The sequence below is a fragment of the Cyrtonyx montezumae genome, unplaced genomic scaffold, assembly GCF_038088225.1.
Source record: "Cyrtonyx montezumae isolate F1298 unplaced genomic scaffold, pur_monq_1.0 scaffold_5, whole genome shotgun sequence".
NCBI classification, from domain to species: Eukaryota; Metazoa; Chordata; class Aves; order Galliformes; family Odontophoridae; genus Cyrtonyx; species Cyrtonyx montezumae.
Window position 1 is genome coordinate 4,468,453 of NW_027072056.1, and position 16,667 is coordinate 4,485,119.

A 16,667-nucleotide genomic window follows, 5' to 3' on the forward strand; every position below is an offset into this window, starting at 1 on the left:
CCAACCCTGTTAGCTAGAGAAGCTTCTGAGGCATCCTCTGTGAGGCAAAACCCACGAGTGAGGGCTGCAGCACATAAAGGTCAGAACTTACACTGCTGAGTAATCTGCTGGTGTGAACGTGAGGCTTTGCACACACCCAGCCACCAGCCTGGGAAGAAGGGAAGGGGTTGGGGCTCCTGCACACCTAGACAAAAATACAAGGTGTTACTTTTCAGTGAGGGATTATCTTCCTGTGAAGAGAAGTGCTTAACATTAATACCTGAGTGACAGCACATGCCCTGTGGTGAGGGAGCTACAGCTCCACAGGAAGGGGCTGCTGCAGGGAGCAGCTGCAGCCATGCCCCAGGGCTCCTTCCCAGGGGGGAGCCCCACACACACAGCTGGAAGCACTCAAGCATGGCTCACTCTGCATGCAAGGAGGAGTTGAGGGTCTGTCTCCACGTGAGTGCTCAACAGAATGGTTTCTCAGTGCATTGCTTCCTAGAAAGGAAGATAAACAGTGAGGGACAGTCCCACTGCTCAGCAGGCTCGAGTCGAAAGCACATTTGGATATGAGAATTATGTTGCTAACCATCTTATCAATCCTCCCTGCTTGCTCCCTTCGGAACATCTCACCTGCCCCTGCAGAGATGTACACCCCTTCCCAGCTGTAATCAGCCAGGTTCACGTGCTGCTGCAGCCAAGGATCCTCTACCAGCATTGCCAGAGTTGTGCGCTGCTCTGGAGCGGGATGCAGAAGCCCAACGATCAGATCCATGAGGTCTGGGAAGAAGCAGCAGGGAGACAAACAGCTCAGTCTGTATTTTAGGCATGCTGGGAATGCAAGATATGATTTATATTCAAAGAATGCAGATGTCAATTACAAATCCTCCCCGTTAATCTCTTGTAGCATCCTGTTCTCCTGCAGCTTTATTCACCACCACTTACATGTGCTCAGCTCCCAGAGCGATGGTGCTCCAGGCTGTAAGAACACAGAACTGAGAGCAGTTCTGAAACAAATGCCACAGAGGCAACCCTAACTCACTGCTTCGGAGCCCTGCCCCAGCCTGCAGCCACCCAATTTTCAGCTGTGCACTCAGGTCTCAGGGAGAGCTTCAGGAATGTACCACCCTCGGTTGCAGCAGCTCTGAAGCCTTATAACCATCATGCTCCTTAGAATTTGTTGGTGAAGACTTCAGAAGCCTGACACACAATTAGTTTTCCATAGCTCAAAGCAGGGCCAATGAATCTTTCCTGTGATGTCAAGCTACACGATTCATTCAGAAATAACAAATTAACAGATGATCAAAGGTCCCCAGAGGGACACTATCACTTGGCAGTTGGTTCAGGTGAGATTAATCTTGCAGTGGAGTTACACGAGTGTCTTTATTGACTGAACATTATGTGCTCGAGTCAGCCTTCCCAGCAGGCCTTGTTTATGCTTGAGAAAGTCAGAACCTCACTGAAGTTTGACAAAGCAATAGCTTGAATCATCTTCCTAAGTGGGAGGACTGGAATTTGAAACTAATAAGACATACAGTGAGTAGCTGAACTGTAGGCACAGAGAAGTGCAGAACCAAAAAGGATCTCTGCTTCAAAAAACAACGTGTCATTGCATAGGACATTTGGAACCGTTTTTCCCATTTTTCCCTCTTTCTGGGGAGTAAGTACTGCTCTTAGTTTCCTTTAGAAGAGCAAATGGGACCAAAGTCACCTTTTGACACGAGCCGAGGGAAATTCAGGACAGCTGCCATGGCCTCTTCCAGCTCACAGAAGGGATTCTCTCCAAATATGAGGGTATAAAGGGTGACACCAAGTGACCACATCTCCAGCTCAGGGCCGTGGTACCTACGTGGAGATGCACAAGCTTGCATTAATTCCAAGTGCAACTACATAACTGTGTGCTGAGGAACGTAAGGAGAAAAGAGCTGGTTGTGTGTGTGATTCACAACACAATGACCTTTCACGGGGTGACGTACGGTTTGCCAGACAGCACTTCTGGTGAGCAGTATTCAATTGTCCCACAGAAGGTGTAAAACAGTTTGCCAGGTTTCAGGTAGGCAGCAGAACCAAAGTCCACTAGTTTAATTGTGAAATCTTCAGCAATGACAATGTTTTCATCCTTGATATCTCTGTGAAGGATGTTTCTACAGTGGAGGTACCCAACAGCTGACACAAGCTGGAGGAAGAGGAGAGAGCAACATGTTAATTCAGCCAGGTGTCCTTCAGAATAACACGAACGGCAGCAGTTACCATAGCCACATCTTAGGTTGCTTTGACACCATATAACGACACAGATCCTATTTCTGGTAAGTGCACACAAACTCAGGAGTGCCTGTCAGCACTGCTGCAGTGGGGGCTGGGATGCTCTTGGGAGAGAGACTTAGAAAAGCTTACTTTCCTCTCGCAGCAGATGTGCAGGAAGACAGCACGCTATAGTCGCAAAGTGCTCTGGTTAGAAGCATCAGAGCTTATTGTTACAGTCCTGCTGGTTACTTTATTTTTATCCCAGCTCCATTTGGATGCTCCTTTCAGTTCTCTGAAAGGATAACTGTGTGCTTTCGATACTGCAGGATGACAAAGCACTTAGTGAAGTTTGGTATAAATAATATCCTTACTCCTCAACTCCATTCTTCTTGCTGCACGATTCAAGCAACAGTGCTATAATTAAAAATAGCATCAGAATCATATCACCTTGGAGACAATCTCAATCCATACCACAACATAGCTGAATGAGAAAAGCAGAGAGTCCAGGGAATAAAGTTTCTATTCATAATACAAAGCTCCTTCAGCAGAGAAACAGTGTACAGGTCTGAGGTAACAAAGCACCCCTATAAACTCAAGGGTGGTTTAGGAAAGGGGCTTATCTAGAAGGCTAAAGGGGCTGTAGAGTGCAGTTTGTGAGGGCACACTGCACAGAAGACACAGAAAATGCAGCACTTCACTACTGTTTTCCATAGCATCCCAGGTGAGGGGATGGCAGGCACTGCAGAGGGTTACCACATGCACAGTAACTCCTGCACACCTTGGAGCAAGACATTTACTCCAAAACACAAGAGCCTGATGAATGCTCTAGGGTTAGGGGCTAGGCACAACTCAGCTCTCAGGCAGGCTCCTGTCCCACACTGAGCTCCCTTGACTTATTCTGTTTTGGCAACTTGTGAGCACCATCCTCCTCACACAGAGGAGATGCAGCTGCCACACCAGTGGGTACCCAGGGACTGGGGGTACGTGTTGCTACAAGCAGAACCAAGAGGTGAGCACTCTACTCTATAGGAAACCCTCATAGGAAATAAGGTCCTGTAAAGGCTACTTTGTGACAGGCTTCTAAGTGGCTAGCATTTCTGTCAGCTAGAAATCAGCCCTGCAGAGTAACATAAAGCTCTGCTGGTATCAAGCAGGACTGTGGTTTAGCCAGTATTTCTTTTCAGAGAAATAGCATCCTGGTTCTTACCTAACCATCTCTTTCCTGTATGTAACAAGTGTATATTCCCAGCTCTCACCTGTCTGAATAGATAGCTTGCTAATGGTTCATCCAAATCAGGCTGACTATCGATGAATGTGAAGAGATCCAGACCAGAGCCATGCTTCTCCATCACCAGCTGAAAGAAGCGTTCATTTTCAAACACATCCAGCACCTAATAAAAAACAGTCTGGTATTTGTATGTGCTTCATCCTCAAACTCCCTTTGGAATTATTATTTGAGTTAAACAAACACTAACTTCCCCTTGGAGATTTAAGCAAAGTGCATTATAACTCCTAAGTCTCATTTCACTGAGCACAGATGTTTCTTGAAAACAGGGTAGAACTAGAAAAATCAAGAGGAATTTGCTTTCTGAACAAACAACAGAAATCAAGACATACCCTAACACAGCATGATAGTTCTTTACTGAAAAGGTAGAGTTAATACAGGACACTTCTTCACTCCTGAAGAAGGGCATAAGGGCTTACATAGTCACAAGAACCATCTGATAGAGTTCAAGCTGCATTTACTCTGAGTTACTGTACCTTAATGATACTGGGGTGCTGCAGCTTCAGCAGGATTGCTATCTCTTGAGTAACTCTCCCCACGTCAGGGTCATCTACCCAGCAGTCCTCAAGCACCCTCTCCTTCCAGATGAACTTCACAACAGCCTATACAGACAACAGCATTTCAGTATTGTTTGCGAGAGCTGAACTTTAAGTGTTTAGTAAGTTAATTTCCAAGAAACATGTTTGTGAATCATATAACTATTAAGGACAGAAGTCAGTCAGTATGCTCTGCTTATAGCATCTATAAACATTGTGAAACTAAATTAGTCCTACATGCCATCTGACTAATAATAAAATTGGATTCCAAAGGCTTTTTAAAACTCAGTTCCAAAGGCTTTTAGAGGCCAGCTCTCTTGTCAATCACAGCAGTGGTGAGCTCTGGCACAGAGAAGAAAACAAGAACTTAAATTCACACAGAGAAACACCAGAGCTTGCTTTTCAACACCCAAAATACTTCTGCTGAAAGAGAACCCCATAAGTTCAACATGCCTACTGCACAGTAAAGTAACAACATACTTGAGCTGCAACATGCTAAACTTTGCAGTTTGTCATTCTCTTCAGTAAGGCTAGATTAAAACTTGTAATCCTGTTAAGCCTGAAATGAAGCTTTCAAGGAGTTAAAAGGGCTACATGGCCAGTCTCAGTCTGTGCCGTTGCCTTGGGTAACATACATCAGTGTGAACATCATATCAACATGAACACTTTGCTGTCCTGCCTTTAGAAGGTTAGTGATCTCACATTTGCATTCAAAACAAAGTCCTGAACTACCCAATAGTAGCTTCTGAAAGTATAGTGCTGACATTACAAAGACATTCTAACCTTCCAGTTTAGACTCTAAACAATTACATTTCAATGATATTTAAAAAAAATATTTAACCTCCTGATGATTTTTCTTGCTCCTGGCAGTCCAGACAAAGCCAAAAGATCCTTTGCCAATGAGACTGAGTGTGTCAAAATGTTTGGCATACTCTCCCTCACAAGCCCTTAATCTTTCAAGCTCTTCAGCTCTTTGGGAATTCTCAGAGGGCAAAGATGATTTGATGGCCTAGGTACAGATAAAAAAAAGCATTAGCAAGAAAATGAGCTGAGCAAACCACAGAATAACATTTATCAAATGAAGTAAATACTGACAGGAAAAAACACATTTAAACCGAGAGAAATAAAAGGTACTGCTTCAAACTTTGTCTATACATTTGGCAATTTATATTTGCCTCAATAACCTCTACATAAACTATATAACTACATAAAAGACACCATTACCAGTGTTTACGAGACTTTCTTATAAAGCAGCATTCTAGTTCTACAGATTGCTCTCATAGCAGGTATCAAGTGATAACAAATTCAAGACATCCTCTTAACAGCCCAGTAAAATCTATAGTACAGAAACACCACAAGGCTTCCTACCAAGCCCTGCAGGATCACACTGATTTTAAAATTAATCTCACCACACTGATGTAAGCATTTATTGTAGATGTACTTAAATCAGCCTGAGAATAAATTCAATGCCAGGTGCTGTTACTATTCAGGCTAGAAAGTTAACTATGCTAAGCCAAATACACACTATCAGAAATGTTGCAATGTCTCATTTTTTTAGACACAGAAACAGGAAAATTGGGAAAAAGCAATACTCCCATCCTGCCCTCACGATGTTATTATCACTTGAAAGACTTCTCAACTATAGCTTCAGATCAATATTATGAAATGATTGACTTTCTTACTTCTCCAAGGCTGTGAGTGGAAAGATCCACAACAGACTGGGTCGAGCTTGCTAGACTGGAGAGCAAAAGTTGTGTCTTTGCTACTGCTTCTTTCTGGCTCTGCAGAAGGTCTTTCACCACCCAGACACAGAAAAGCACAGCACGGTCCTGCAGCTCTACACGTTTTACTTTAAAGAGTATGCCTGTAGAAAGAGGCAAGGAGGTTAAAATGATGGAAGTTGGTATCAAAGAAGTTGGTATCAAAGGAGACCACAGGAAGCTTAGGATGAAAATCCTGAGTTCTTAAAGTGAATTCCTCCATTTTCTTCATTAGTTTTGGAAGAAGACCTGCTTAGGAAGGAACCATCAGAGACAAAAGCACAGCTACTCTAGAGATACCTAGGGGTTACTTCCACAGTGTTATGTCCCATCCACATCTTTGGCAGCAATTTTTGTCAGTATCCAATTGGGACTGTTAATTTCTTATTGTTATTCAAAATGACATAAAAATGGGGATTTTATACAAGCACTTGCTGAATGAAGCACACTCCACTAAATATACACATTTATATATATATATATAAATGCTTTTTTTTTTTTTTACAAAGAAGTTTACATTTTCTGTTTGAAATTGGTTATCAGTGTTTTAAGAATATTTCTGATGGTTCAGTCTGCCTGAAATTCTTAGCAGCCACTTGTTATTCCAGTGCTCTCTGCAGAGACTCAAATACTAAACTTCTTCCTAGAGAGCTTACTTCCTTCTTCACTGTGAGCTCCTAAAGCAGAATGGGTGGGTTGCCTTCTGCAAAAATGGGGGAGGAGGATAGTATCCCAGTGAGAGATTTGGGAAGAGCAGAGACAAGTGCAACTTACTTAACTGTGAACCATCTCTGTGACTGCAATTTCCACTGTAGCTGCCTTCCAGAATCTCTGTGCTGAAAGGAGCTGCTGGATTTGGTCTTCCTTCTTGTTTCACAGGGGTAGATGTTACTTTTATTTCCATGTTTTCCAGCCCATGCAACTGACAGTCTTCTTCAGGATTTCCTTTACTTTTCAATAGGTTTCTGTTGATGTTATCCCCCACAGTCTCTGTAGGAGTGTTATACTTCTCAATAAATACTTGGGAGGACTGTTCAGGGTTTTCCAAATGCCATTGTGAAGGCAGCCACCCAGAACCATCTTTTATGGCAACACCATTTAACAGCTGCTCAGCTGAAGCAGCACCACTGTTCTGAGTTATCATACTGCCTGCAGCAGAGTTCACTGCATTAGAAGAGAACACTTCTGCAGAATCTGAATCGAAGCCTGAACAATAGCCCAAGTTCCCTGTGACACCAGTATTCAGATCCAGTTCCATGAGATGAGAGCAAACACAGTTCAGCTCAGCATCAGCTTGCCTAACAGTTTTGAAGGTTGTGGCAACTCCCATTGAAGAACCAGTGCAACCTATTTTATGTCCTGAGCAAACGTCATGGATACTATTTCTTCCATCTGCAATGACATTTGCATCTTTCAGCAAGCAGCTTTCAGCAACCGTGTGCTCAGGACTGGAATGTTTTCCATCACACATCAAGACAGTTTTTGTCAACTGCCCTCTGTCCACATGACTTTGAAAATCTTGTGTGCAGCCTAGTGTTGTCCCAGATCGTGGCTCGTTTATTTCTGGTGCTCCAGATGAGTTACAAGGAAAATCAGAAGAAGGTGGCTTTCTCACCTCACTGGATGCACTGTTCAGCTCATCTTCTGGGCTAGCAGAAACAGTGAACCAGGCAACGTTTGCTGAAGAAGATTGTCCCTGAGCACTGGCTGAGTGCTGATCCTTCAGCATTTCATAAGGTAACCTGGAGACCTGCTGACAATTTAATTCTTTTAGGTCTTGATGATGAAGGTGTAATTGATTAAGCAAGAAACTGTTCTCACTGGCATTCCCAGTCTCAGAGGCACCAGATGGTGCACTCAGGCCGCTTCTTAATGGTGTCTTCAAGTTCTGATCTAAAGCCAACTGTTCTGAAGCAGACGATGTAGGAGAGACCCATGCAGGGTGCATTTCTGAAGGATTACATGATCTTGCATTTTCCACCACTCTGATTCTGCCAGGCCAGGTATCAGCAGGCTCTCCACAGTGGTCTGACAGCCTATCAGCCACAATGCTGCCTTCACTGCAAGGATTCCAAGTTATTAGTGATATCACGAAGACAAAAACTCACATCCTACCCACTCCTCTGTTACTATGTCCATTATTTAAAGCCTGCCACATTTTTATTTAATTACTTTTGTTTAAAAGAAAAAGGCAAAAAGCTCTTGATAGTTTCCATTTTCTCCAAATAAGAATAGGTACACTTGAACAGCAGTTGATACTTATGGATTAATTCCTTCTCTAGATTAATTTCTAAATGTATTTCTTATGTCAAAAAAAAAAGCCAGCACATGGCTGCATTCTTCAGGTCCTGAGAACAGAAGATCCCTGTGGTGTTCCCAACCATTTTAACCGTGGTTCATTGAAGCCCACGGCACAAAGTATTTTATAAATATTTCTATCAGCAAAAATGCAGAATAGAAAAACAGCCCCTGCCCATGCAGTAAAGCAATTATAACCCATTTGTGGTACAGACATATAAAGGACAGCACAAGGAAGTTATCAGATTTTCAATCTGTTTAAAAAGTAGCAAGAATTGTGCTATAACATCACATTAATGGTACACTAAAAAGGCAGCAAATTATTTCTGAGAGTTGGAATGTTAATGTGGAAGGTTTAAAACGTCTTAAGTGAAACTGTATGCATCATAGTTTTGTGCAGAATTGCTAATATTGTAAAAGGAAAGAGACCTAGAAAGATGCAATTAAAATGTCTGCACTCCAGCAACACAATATCCTGCCTTAATGGGTAGCCTGGCAGTTACACTGACCTCCAGAAGGAATCATGTTTAGATCCCATCCCAGGTAACCTGGCTTCAGTGCTGCACCAGCTAGTGGATACCAAGGAAGGAAATAACATTTCATGGTTTCTTGTCCAGCAAGATAGGGCATAATTACCTTCCATGGCCTGGATGAAACACTTGGTATCCATTAGGGGGTGAATCCTAAAGCTTTATCAGTACAACTTACAGGTCTCAATGAAAATCTAAGGAAATAAAAACTCAACCTGTCTTGCAAACAACTCTCAGATTCTAAGGAGATTCAAAATGCAGAAGGCCCTTGTTACACCTTCCCACCAATATCACAGAAGTGGAAAAGCAGTTTTTCCTTGTGATCGCTACTCCAGTTTTTGATTTTTTTCAAAGCAAGGTTATGGTCCACACAATGCCTACCAATCTGAAAGCATGGCTGCCACTTCAGGACATGAGGGAGTAGATAAGAGACTGCTCCCATTCTTCTGCTTCGTCTCACCACGTAGTAACCCGTCTTCTTTGGGTCTTCTTTCCAATTTCTGCTCTTGATCTCTTGAGAGAAGGTTGGCTAAAGATGCGGACACAACGTCATCGCCTGTACCAAACAAGAAATAAAACCATGCCAATTAAACCTTTTATTATTATGCTTCAGTATCTACTGTGATTAAAAAAAAACACAACAACAGAAACATTAAACTGACGGGACCCGAAGGAATTGAGCATAGAAGAGTTGATTAAGGTAAAGCAGTTGAGCATTTTGCTCAGCTTAGGCCTGAGAAATCATCATAGCCAGGAATCTCGATGTTTCAAGGCTGCTAAATTCACCTTCCTTGAACAAGTATTAGAGAAGAAGAATTAAAAAAGGCCCTAAACACACATATGCTCCCCAGGTCAAACACTTGAGAAGGTTTAATCACTCACTGAAGTTGCAGGATGAAAAAGAAATAGTCCAAGCATGTGTCAGTGAAAGAATAAGGTAAGAACTTCCTTCCTCAGTGACAAGAATCTAGAACAATCGCTCCATTTAGTAAAGGCTGAGTGCCAGAGTAGTTTCCTCACCAAAATAAAAACAAAATTACTTCCAGATTAGAAGCATCACCTCACCAAAGAATTACTGAAGAAGTTGCACACTGCCTACTATCTCTTCTTTGTTCCAGTAGCAGCTGTGCACTGGCTCCAATGCAGTTGTACACTTCTAAGAGAAGGTGGAAAAAAAGAAAACAGGAAAAAAAACCAAACAAACCCAGAGGAGACAGAAACGTTCAAAATGTACAAAGCATTCTCTATTAACAGAATAATTTCTGCTTTGCATATTCAGTTTCATCATCTTAGCAACAGAGAGAGAAGCAAAACCTTTACAGGTTACAGTGGAAAACCAGTTTAAAAACTGCATAGAGATACATGGCTTTTACAAAGTACATTCCTGTTTTCACAGGAAAAAAAAAAAAATCTCTCTCCTCTACTTATTTTACCTTTGCTACAGCAACCAGAACCAGTTGCCTGGCAGGCAGGAACATCTTCAAAGATGCACTCACTTTCTGTCCCAAGAGAGTCATTGAGAGGAGGTAATGGCAAGGAGCAGTCATTGCATCTCTCCATGTTGTTATAGAAACCAGGGATCAGGAACGTTATGTTCTAAAACACAGAATGAAACCTTATAAAGCTAAGGCTGCTCTTGCAGGATGGGGGCAAATGCTAGCAGTCACTGTAGACATGATTCTCATGGACAGCTATCCAAAAACAGTCCACACTGGTGGAGAACACGTAACTGTGCAGATTGCTTTGGCCTCCAGCCAGCTCCTCGATGCTACAAGACTTAAATACAGCAAGATAGTTTCTGTACCACCCACCTTGCTGAACACGTGTGCAGCTTTGTGATAGAAATGAGTACAAAGGACCTCAAAACTCTAATGGATACACTGCCAGACACAGCACTCATTTGGGCAGAGGGGCATTAATATCCCGACCTTACCTTTCCCATCAGTTCTTTCTTCTCATAGCCAAACAGTGTTAAAGCAAAACTGTCCTTGATGCTCTGGATGGTTCCATCTGACTGTACAGTAATAAGGCCACTGATGGTAGAGAAAACTTCAACTATAGCAGCAAAATGACAGTATGTGAAAGAGATTTCTTCTTCTGTCTGTAGAACACCGTTATTGTGTGCTGCCACTTGGTCCTCCTCCAGAAGGCTAACTTGTAGCTTTAAAGTGACAGGAAATACATTACCCTCTCTGGGTCGCCCTACAGCTCTCTGAACCTTGAGGTTCTAAATTAGAGGGGGAAAAAAAAAAGAAAAACTCTGATTAATTCATTGTTCCCAAGAAAAAGGAGCAGGAAAAGAAAAGCAAACTGATTCAGTGAATACCAAAATGAACAAAGTCTGGTTTTCTAAGGACATGGAACCCTAAGATGAACTCCTTCTGGATAAATATCCTGATAGAAAATAGCAGGAAAGTCCATGCTGCAGCTTTTCAGCAAGTGAGGCATTACTAAGGCCTCTTTCAGTTATCTAGCTGCCTGTTTTCACAACATTAGAAGACCTGGATATTCTTCAGACTCTCACTCCTCAGACAGACATGTTTGCAATAGGCTAAAGAATTCAAAGGAATGTTAAGTAGCTGACTCAGATAGCATGTTCTCTTAAAAAACAAAAAACAAAACAAAAACAAAAACCCAAACAGGTTTCTAATGGATTGCAGACATCATCTTCCACCCAGATAGACTCCACAGTGACAGATCAGGGACTAGACTCATTCCTAGTTCAGAAATACCCTTTGGCAGCTCCATAAATAAGCATCACACCCATATTCATGGGGCTTGTGCTTCTCTCCAAAAAGGATTTGTCTGCTACCCGATAGGGAGGGAAACCAGTATGCACCTATGACCCAAGTGGGAAGAATGCAGAAGAGAATGGCTGGCATTTATACTATACCTGTGGGATTTTTTTGCCTAGAATTGGGATTTGCACAGCAGGAATCAGGTCCTTTATGTGGAGCCCAACTACTTCTTCCAATGTCGTGTAGCCATGGAGATGGGCAAAAAGAAGGTCACATGATGTAATGCCTCCCTTGGCAAGAAAATTTACAGAATTATTCTGATTTTAGCATTTTAGTCACAGTCCACCCAATCCTTTAACAGATTCTTCAAGCATCTGATCAAATAACAGGTCTCATTCTACTGTTTCTTCAGAAGTACAACTATGTCAGTAAAAGCAGGCAAGTCACAATGCAATGCTCCTCTGATACTATCACATCGTAGAGGAGAGCAGGGGAGGCCAGGACTCCTCATAGAACTTTCCCTCAGCAAGGAGATCCCCTCACATGGACAACCCTATGCTCAGTAACAACTCCCTGCCAAACCACCATGATTCAAGTTTAAGACTTTCATGGAGGAGGGTTGGAGTATTATAACTTGCTGAACATCAAGGTGAGCCTCATGGGTCAAATATGCACAGCTCCTGGCCACACAATCCCAATTTCAAGCAGTGCTATGCAAACAATGTTCACAAGTAATGATTTGTCCACAAGCCACATACAATTTTCACACGAGCTGTCAGAAACTGCAGTCTCAGTTGATCATTAGGGAAACACTCACATCAGCCCTGAAGGAAACAAAAGCTGAAAGTCTTTCCACTGGCTCCAGCAGAACCACACAGTGCTGGTTGTCCTCGATTCTTATTCGCCTCAGCCACACGGAGACAGGGATCTGCTCTTTGAGATGGTTGATAACATCCACCTTCCCACAGGATTTAGAGATGTAGTTAAAATTCACTAAGACTGTGGTTACTTTGCAAGATTTTCAATCAAGAGTAAGATATTGAGCCAAGATAACTGCCCTCACTGTTAGAAAAAAACTTGTTTACTGACAGCTGATTTGTTTATATGAGGAGAAACAGCTTTAATATAAAATCGGTAAAGATTGCAAGTAATTCACTTCTGTTTCTTACCTCCCAGCCTCATAAAGACTCAAAGAATTTCAATCAGTGTAATAGATGTGTCAAAATACTTCATTTTTAATGAAAAGAACTTTTCAGAGATGCCTTACATAAGACATGTCCCACGATGCTAGTAAACACCCCACATTAGTAATACAGCTCTTATTTTCAGCTGCAAGATGGCAGCTAAATTTCTTATGGGAGAAGATTCTTCTCAAATCAGAAAATGTTTACTTTTCTTATATCCTGCAGTGTTCATATGAAATCTTTTATCTTTTTTATGAGATCTTGACGGAATGGGTTTATGAATTACACAGTAACCTCCATGGCAGCCTATAAAGTACTGGGAACAGCTGCACTTCAAGGTTAGTATTTTCACCAGACAGTTCATTTTAATCCTGGATTTACCTAACCAGGTTTAAGATTACTTTTTTTTTTTCTTCCCAGACCTAATTGATGACACAGGAAGATCAAGCACTGAAGTACTGATCATTGCACAACAGCAGCCAAAGAAAACAGAGACTTCTCACACCGTTTTCTCATACTTAACCACACTATAGGAAAAACATTAATTCCACTCATTTGTACCAGATTCTTCAGACACTTCACAGTACTTGATTGATGTGTAACTTTATAACATGCACAGTGAGACTTAAAGTCATTTTAAAGATCAGACAGCTGGGAACTTTTCCATAATAGTATTTTCCATGTTAAGCAATTTATATTGATTTTTATCTTATTTTTTTTTTAAGATCAAATGTCCTTGAAGCTCTCATTTGGTCAAGTCATCATGACTATACATGTTGGCAGCTGGAAAGCTCTCATATGTGCCTTCCAACCATCTTTTACCTGTTGAATATACATCTGCAAACTTTTAAACAAAACAGCCTGACAAATGACTTAATTACTGAACACTCACTAAGTTAACTATATCAGGAAATGATATTCAAACAAATATTGTATATGGTGAGGGATATTTGCTCAAACACTTCACATACCACCGTTCCCGAAACCACTGACAAACGTTCATCAGTTTTCAAATACTCATCATCCACAGCTTCCCATGTCTCTTGACTGCATTTGGATATGAAGTGGGACAGCTTTTGACCAATGAGCTCCTGACTGCTGCACCCAAGCAGCTTGCAAGCTTTGTCATTGGCCACTAGAATCTAGAAAAGAGGAAAGGAAATAAAGAATAAAAGCTGTGTTTCATTTACAGACATCTTCTCCTTAGGTTGCTACTTTTAATATCTTATAATGACACTTCCTTTCAGTGGAAATTGAGCAGTCCTTTTAAACTCTAAAGTCTCTGAAAGCAATTCACTACAGCTTCTTGTTCTAAGACATCCATTGCCCAAGTTTCTTCTTGGTTAAGAGTGTTAGAGAAATGGCTTTCCTTTTGGATTCCTGCTTGACTTTAACTACCTGTCTCCTCCAGCCTTGTGAATTGTACCCATGGAGGCAAAGCTATAAAGTTGTACTTGCAAGCAAAGCCAAGACAGGCCACAGAATTTTATTCATCCCTGAAGGCATGCAACAATCACACAAATCAGTGCCATACTTAAGCCTCTGTTAAAGACCAAGTTAGGATTAAGTGTCTTTAGGATGAGAAAACCCAAACTGTCAGCTCAAGCTAAAAGTGGCACAGCTCCTTACAGCTGTTAGTCTGTAATTTTATACTTGGGTCTGTCAGGACAGAAATAGACAAAAATCTCTCACTCCCAGTGCAAAAAGCACATTAAGTGGGGCAGATAGAGATGTCATGCCACCATAAATTTATCCCTGGGCTGGTAGTTTCTAGACAAAAAGCTTGAAGCACATTCAGCTTTTCCTTTCTCCCCTCATACCACATCATAACTGCATTCTTCTTTATTCTCTTTTCCTGTTTGAAATAAAAGACTCAAGATAACAGTGCTTCTAATTGGTTACGTATACTTTGCTAAGTACAACGTGCAATGGAAATACATAAATTGCCTGTCTTTAGAAAAATTAATAAGCCCACTAGAAGACACCTTCATGACACTCCAATTGCCTGCAGATACAAGTAAGAATAACAGGCATTTTAGCTTATGTGATATCATCACCAGTTATCTGCATCAGTTATGTGGGGTGTAGGTTAGCAGTTACTGCTGCAAATACCTCTGTTGTGTTGATATCTACAGTGAAGATGGCCTGGTTTGGATTGTGGGCAGCAGTCAGGAAGTGCTGGCTGGATTCCTCCGGGGTAAGGGCATGCACAAAAGAGCAAGAAGGACTTCCAACAGAAATGGAAAGAGAGGTAGAATCCCGCTGTCCCCAAGAGTTCCTAATTTTGCTGGCACAAACATTATGAGCTGCCAGTGAAGAGAGGCAGTAAGAGCTCCATTTCTCCCCTGCAAGAACAAAAAGATCAGCTGTGCTGTTGGAACAGTTTACTACAGGAGTACTGAGAAATTAATGAAAAATCACTTGTCCAATTGTCAAGTAATTGCATCCCAAAATACATGCTTCTATATATATTTTTAAGAAAGCACAAGAAAATAAAACCAATGAGACTAAGGACAACAGAAACAATTATAATAATAAACATTTCTGAGTCATAACCACTGGAATAATTAAACTCCATCTGTAGGCTAGAAAAAAAAATTGTCAGCGTGCAAATAATTCAACCAGACAATTCAAGCTTTTTTACTGCTTAAGTCGTGAGAGTTTAAGAGGTTTTGAATTATCTCAAGTTAAAATTGAAACTGTTATTAAATATAATTGCAGTTAGTCAGAAGCCAGTTAATTAACTATTCACAAGATGTGACATTGAAATACCAGAGCCCACACCAATACTTTATGTTACACAATGCTAAGTGATGGTAATAGAATTTCCAGAAGTTCTGTAAGAAATGCTCCCATGGGAAGTGACATCAGCAGCCAAACACCGCTGCTCTACGTTCAAACTACGTAGCTTTGAAGGGTCAGTGGCAATGGAAAGGGAGAGGAAGTTCTGGACAAGCCATACCAAAGACATAGGCACTAAGGTTGGAAAAGACCTCTAAGATCCCCAGGTCAAACCACAACCCACCGCACTGTGCCCACTGCCCACGTCCATCAGTGCCACATCTCCACTGCTCTGCAACACCTCCAGGGACAGTGACTGCCCCACCTCCCTGAGCAGCTGTGCAGTGCCTCACTGCCCTTCCTGACATGAGATGTTCCCTAATACCCAACCTGACCCTGCCATGGTGCCACTCGAGGCTCTCACCTCTTGTCTCATCACTGTCACACGGGAGCAGAGGCAGACCCCACCTCACCACCACCTCCTCTCAGGGAGATGCAGAGTGATGGGGTCTCCCCTGAGCCTCCTCTTCCCCACACTGACCCATCCCAGTCCCTTCAGCTGCCGCCTATCACACGTGTACCCTCAGGACACGCTCCAGGGCCGCAATGCCTCTCTTGTAGTGAGGGCCACAGAACCGAGCCCGGCACTCGAGATGCGGCCCCACCGGAGCTGAGTACAGGGGACGGTCCCGTCCCGCTCCCGCTGACACAAGCCAGGCTGCCAGCGAACCGCTGCGCCTACGAGCACCCATCGCTGCCTCGGGCAGCCCGGGAACCCCGGAACGCGGCGCTCACCGGACAGCGAGGCTCCCCGGCGGCACAGCGCGGCCAGCCGGCTCCTCCCGCAGCCGGCGGCCCAGGGGTAGGACCTGCTCAGCTGCTCCGAGTCGTTCTGGGGACGGCAGCCCGGGGTGCTGCCAGCCATCCCCGCTCGCAGCCGGGAGCGCTCCCCCAACAAAATCGCGGCACAGCCGATTCCCGCCCCTCCTGAAGCACGACGAGGCTGCCGGGGGCGGGACTTAGCGGTCCCGCTGCCCAATAAGAGAAGGTGCTGGCAGAGCGGCACGGCCGACAGCCAATGGGAGAGCGCAGAGCGGTGGCGGGCCGTTCGAACGCGGCGCTGGCGTCCACCTGCCCGCGGCCGTTGCTAGGAACGCCCGTGCCGGTGCGGACGGTGGTCGGGATGGGCCCAAACTGATGTAGCGTTCAGTAACTCCCTCACCTCCCCGTTCCTCGCCACCGCCGCGCCCTGGTCGTCCTGTCCCATATCCTCGCTTTCCGGCGCTGGAAAAGAGCGAGGGCCCGAACACTTCCTGCGCAAGGGTTGGT

The 16,667-nt window shown here is 43.2% G+C and overlaps 1 protein-coding gene across 1 annotated transcript; it reads right to left on the reverse strand.

Moving 5' to 3' along the window:
• Positions 1 to 286: 286 nt before the first annotated feature.
• Positions 287 to 16,263, reverse strand: PASK (PAS domain containing serine/threonine kinase). The gene is made up of 17 exons (XM_065748401.1): positions 16,134 to 16,263; positions 14,670 to 14,902; positions 13,529 to 13,699; positions 12,191 to 12,331; positions 11,529 to 11,663; positions 10,569 to 10,862; positions 10,069 to 10,231; positions 9,017 to 9,191; positions 6,582 to 7,867; positions 5,730 to 5,911; positions 4,889 to 5,056; positions 3,988 to 4,113; positions 3,483 to 3,617; positions 1,959 to 2,158; positions 1,694 to 1,827; positions 616 to 762; positions 287 to 480 (listed from the first exon to the last, which is right to left on the reverse strand). The coding sequence occupies exons 1-17, from the start codon at positions 16,261 to 16,263 to the stop codon at positions 293 to 295; spliced, it is 4,008 nt and encodes a 1,335-aa protein (XP_065604473.1). The 3' UTR covers positions 287 to 292.
• Positions 16,264 to 16,667: the final 404 nt, after the last annotated feature.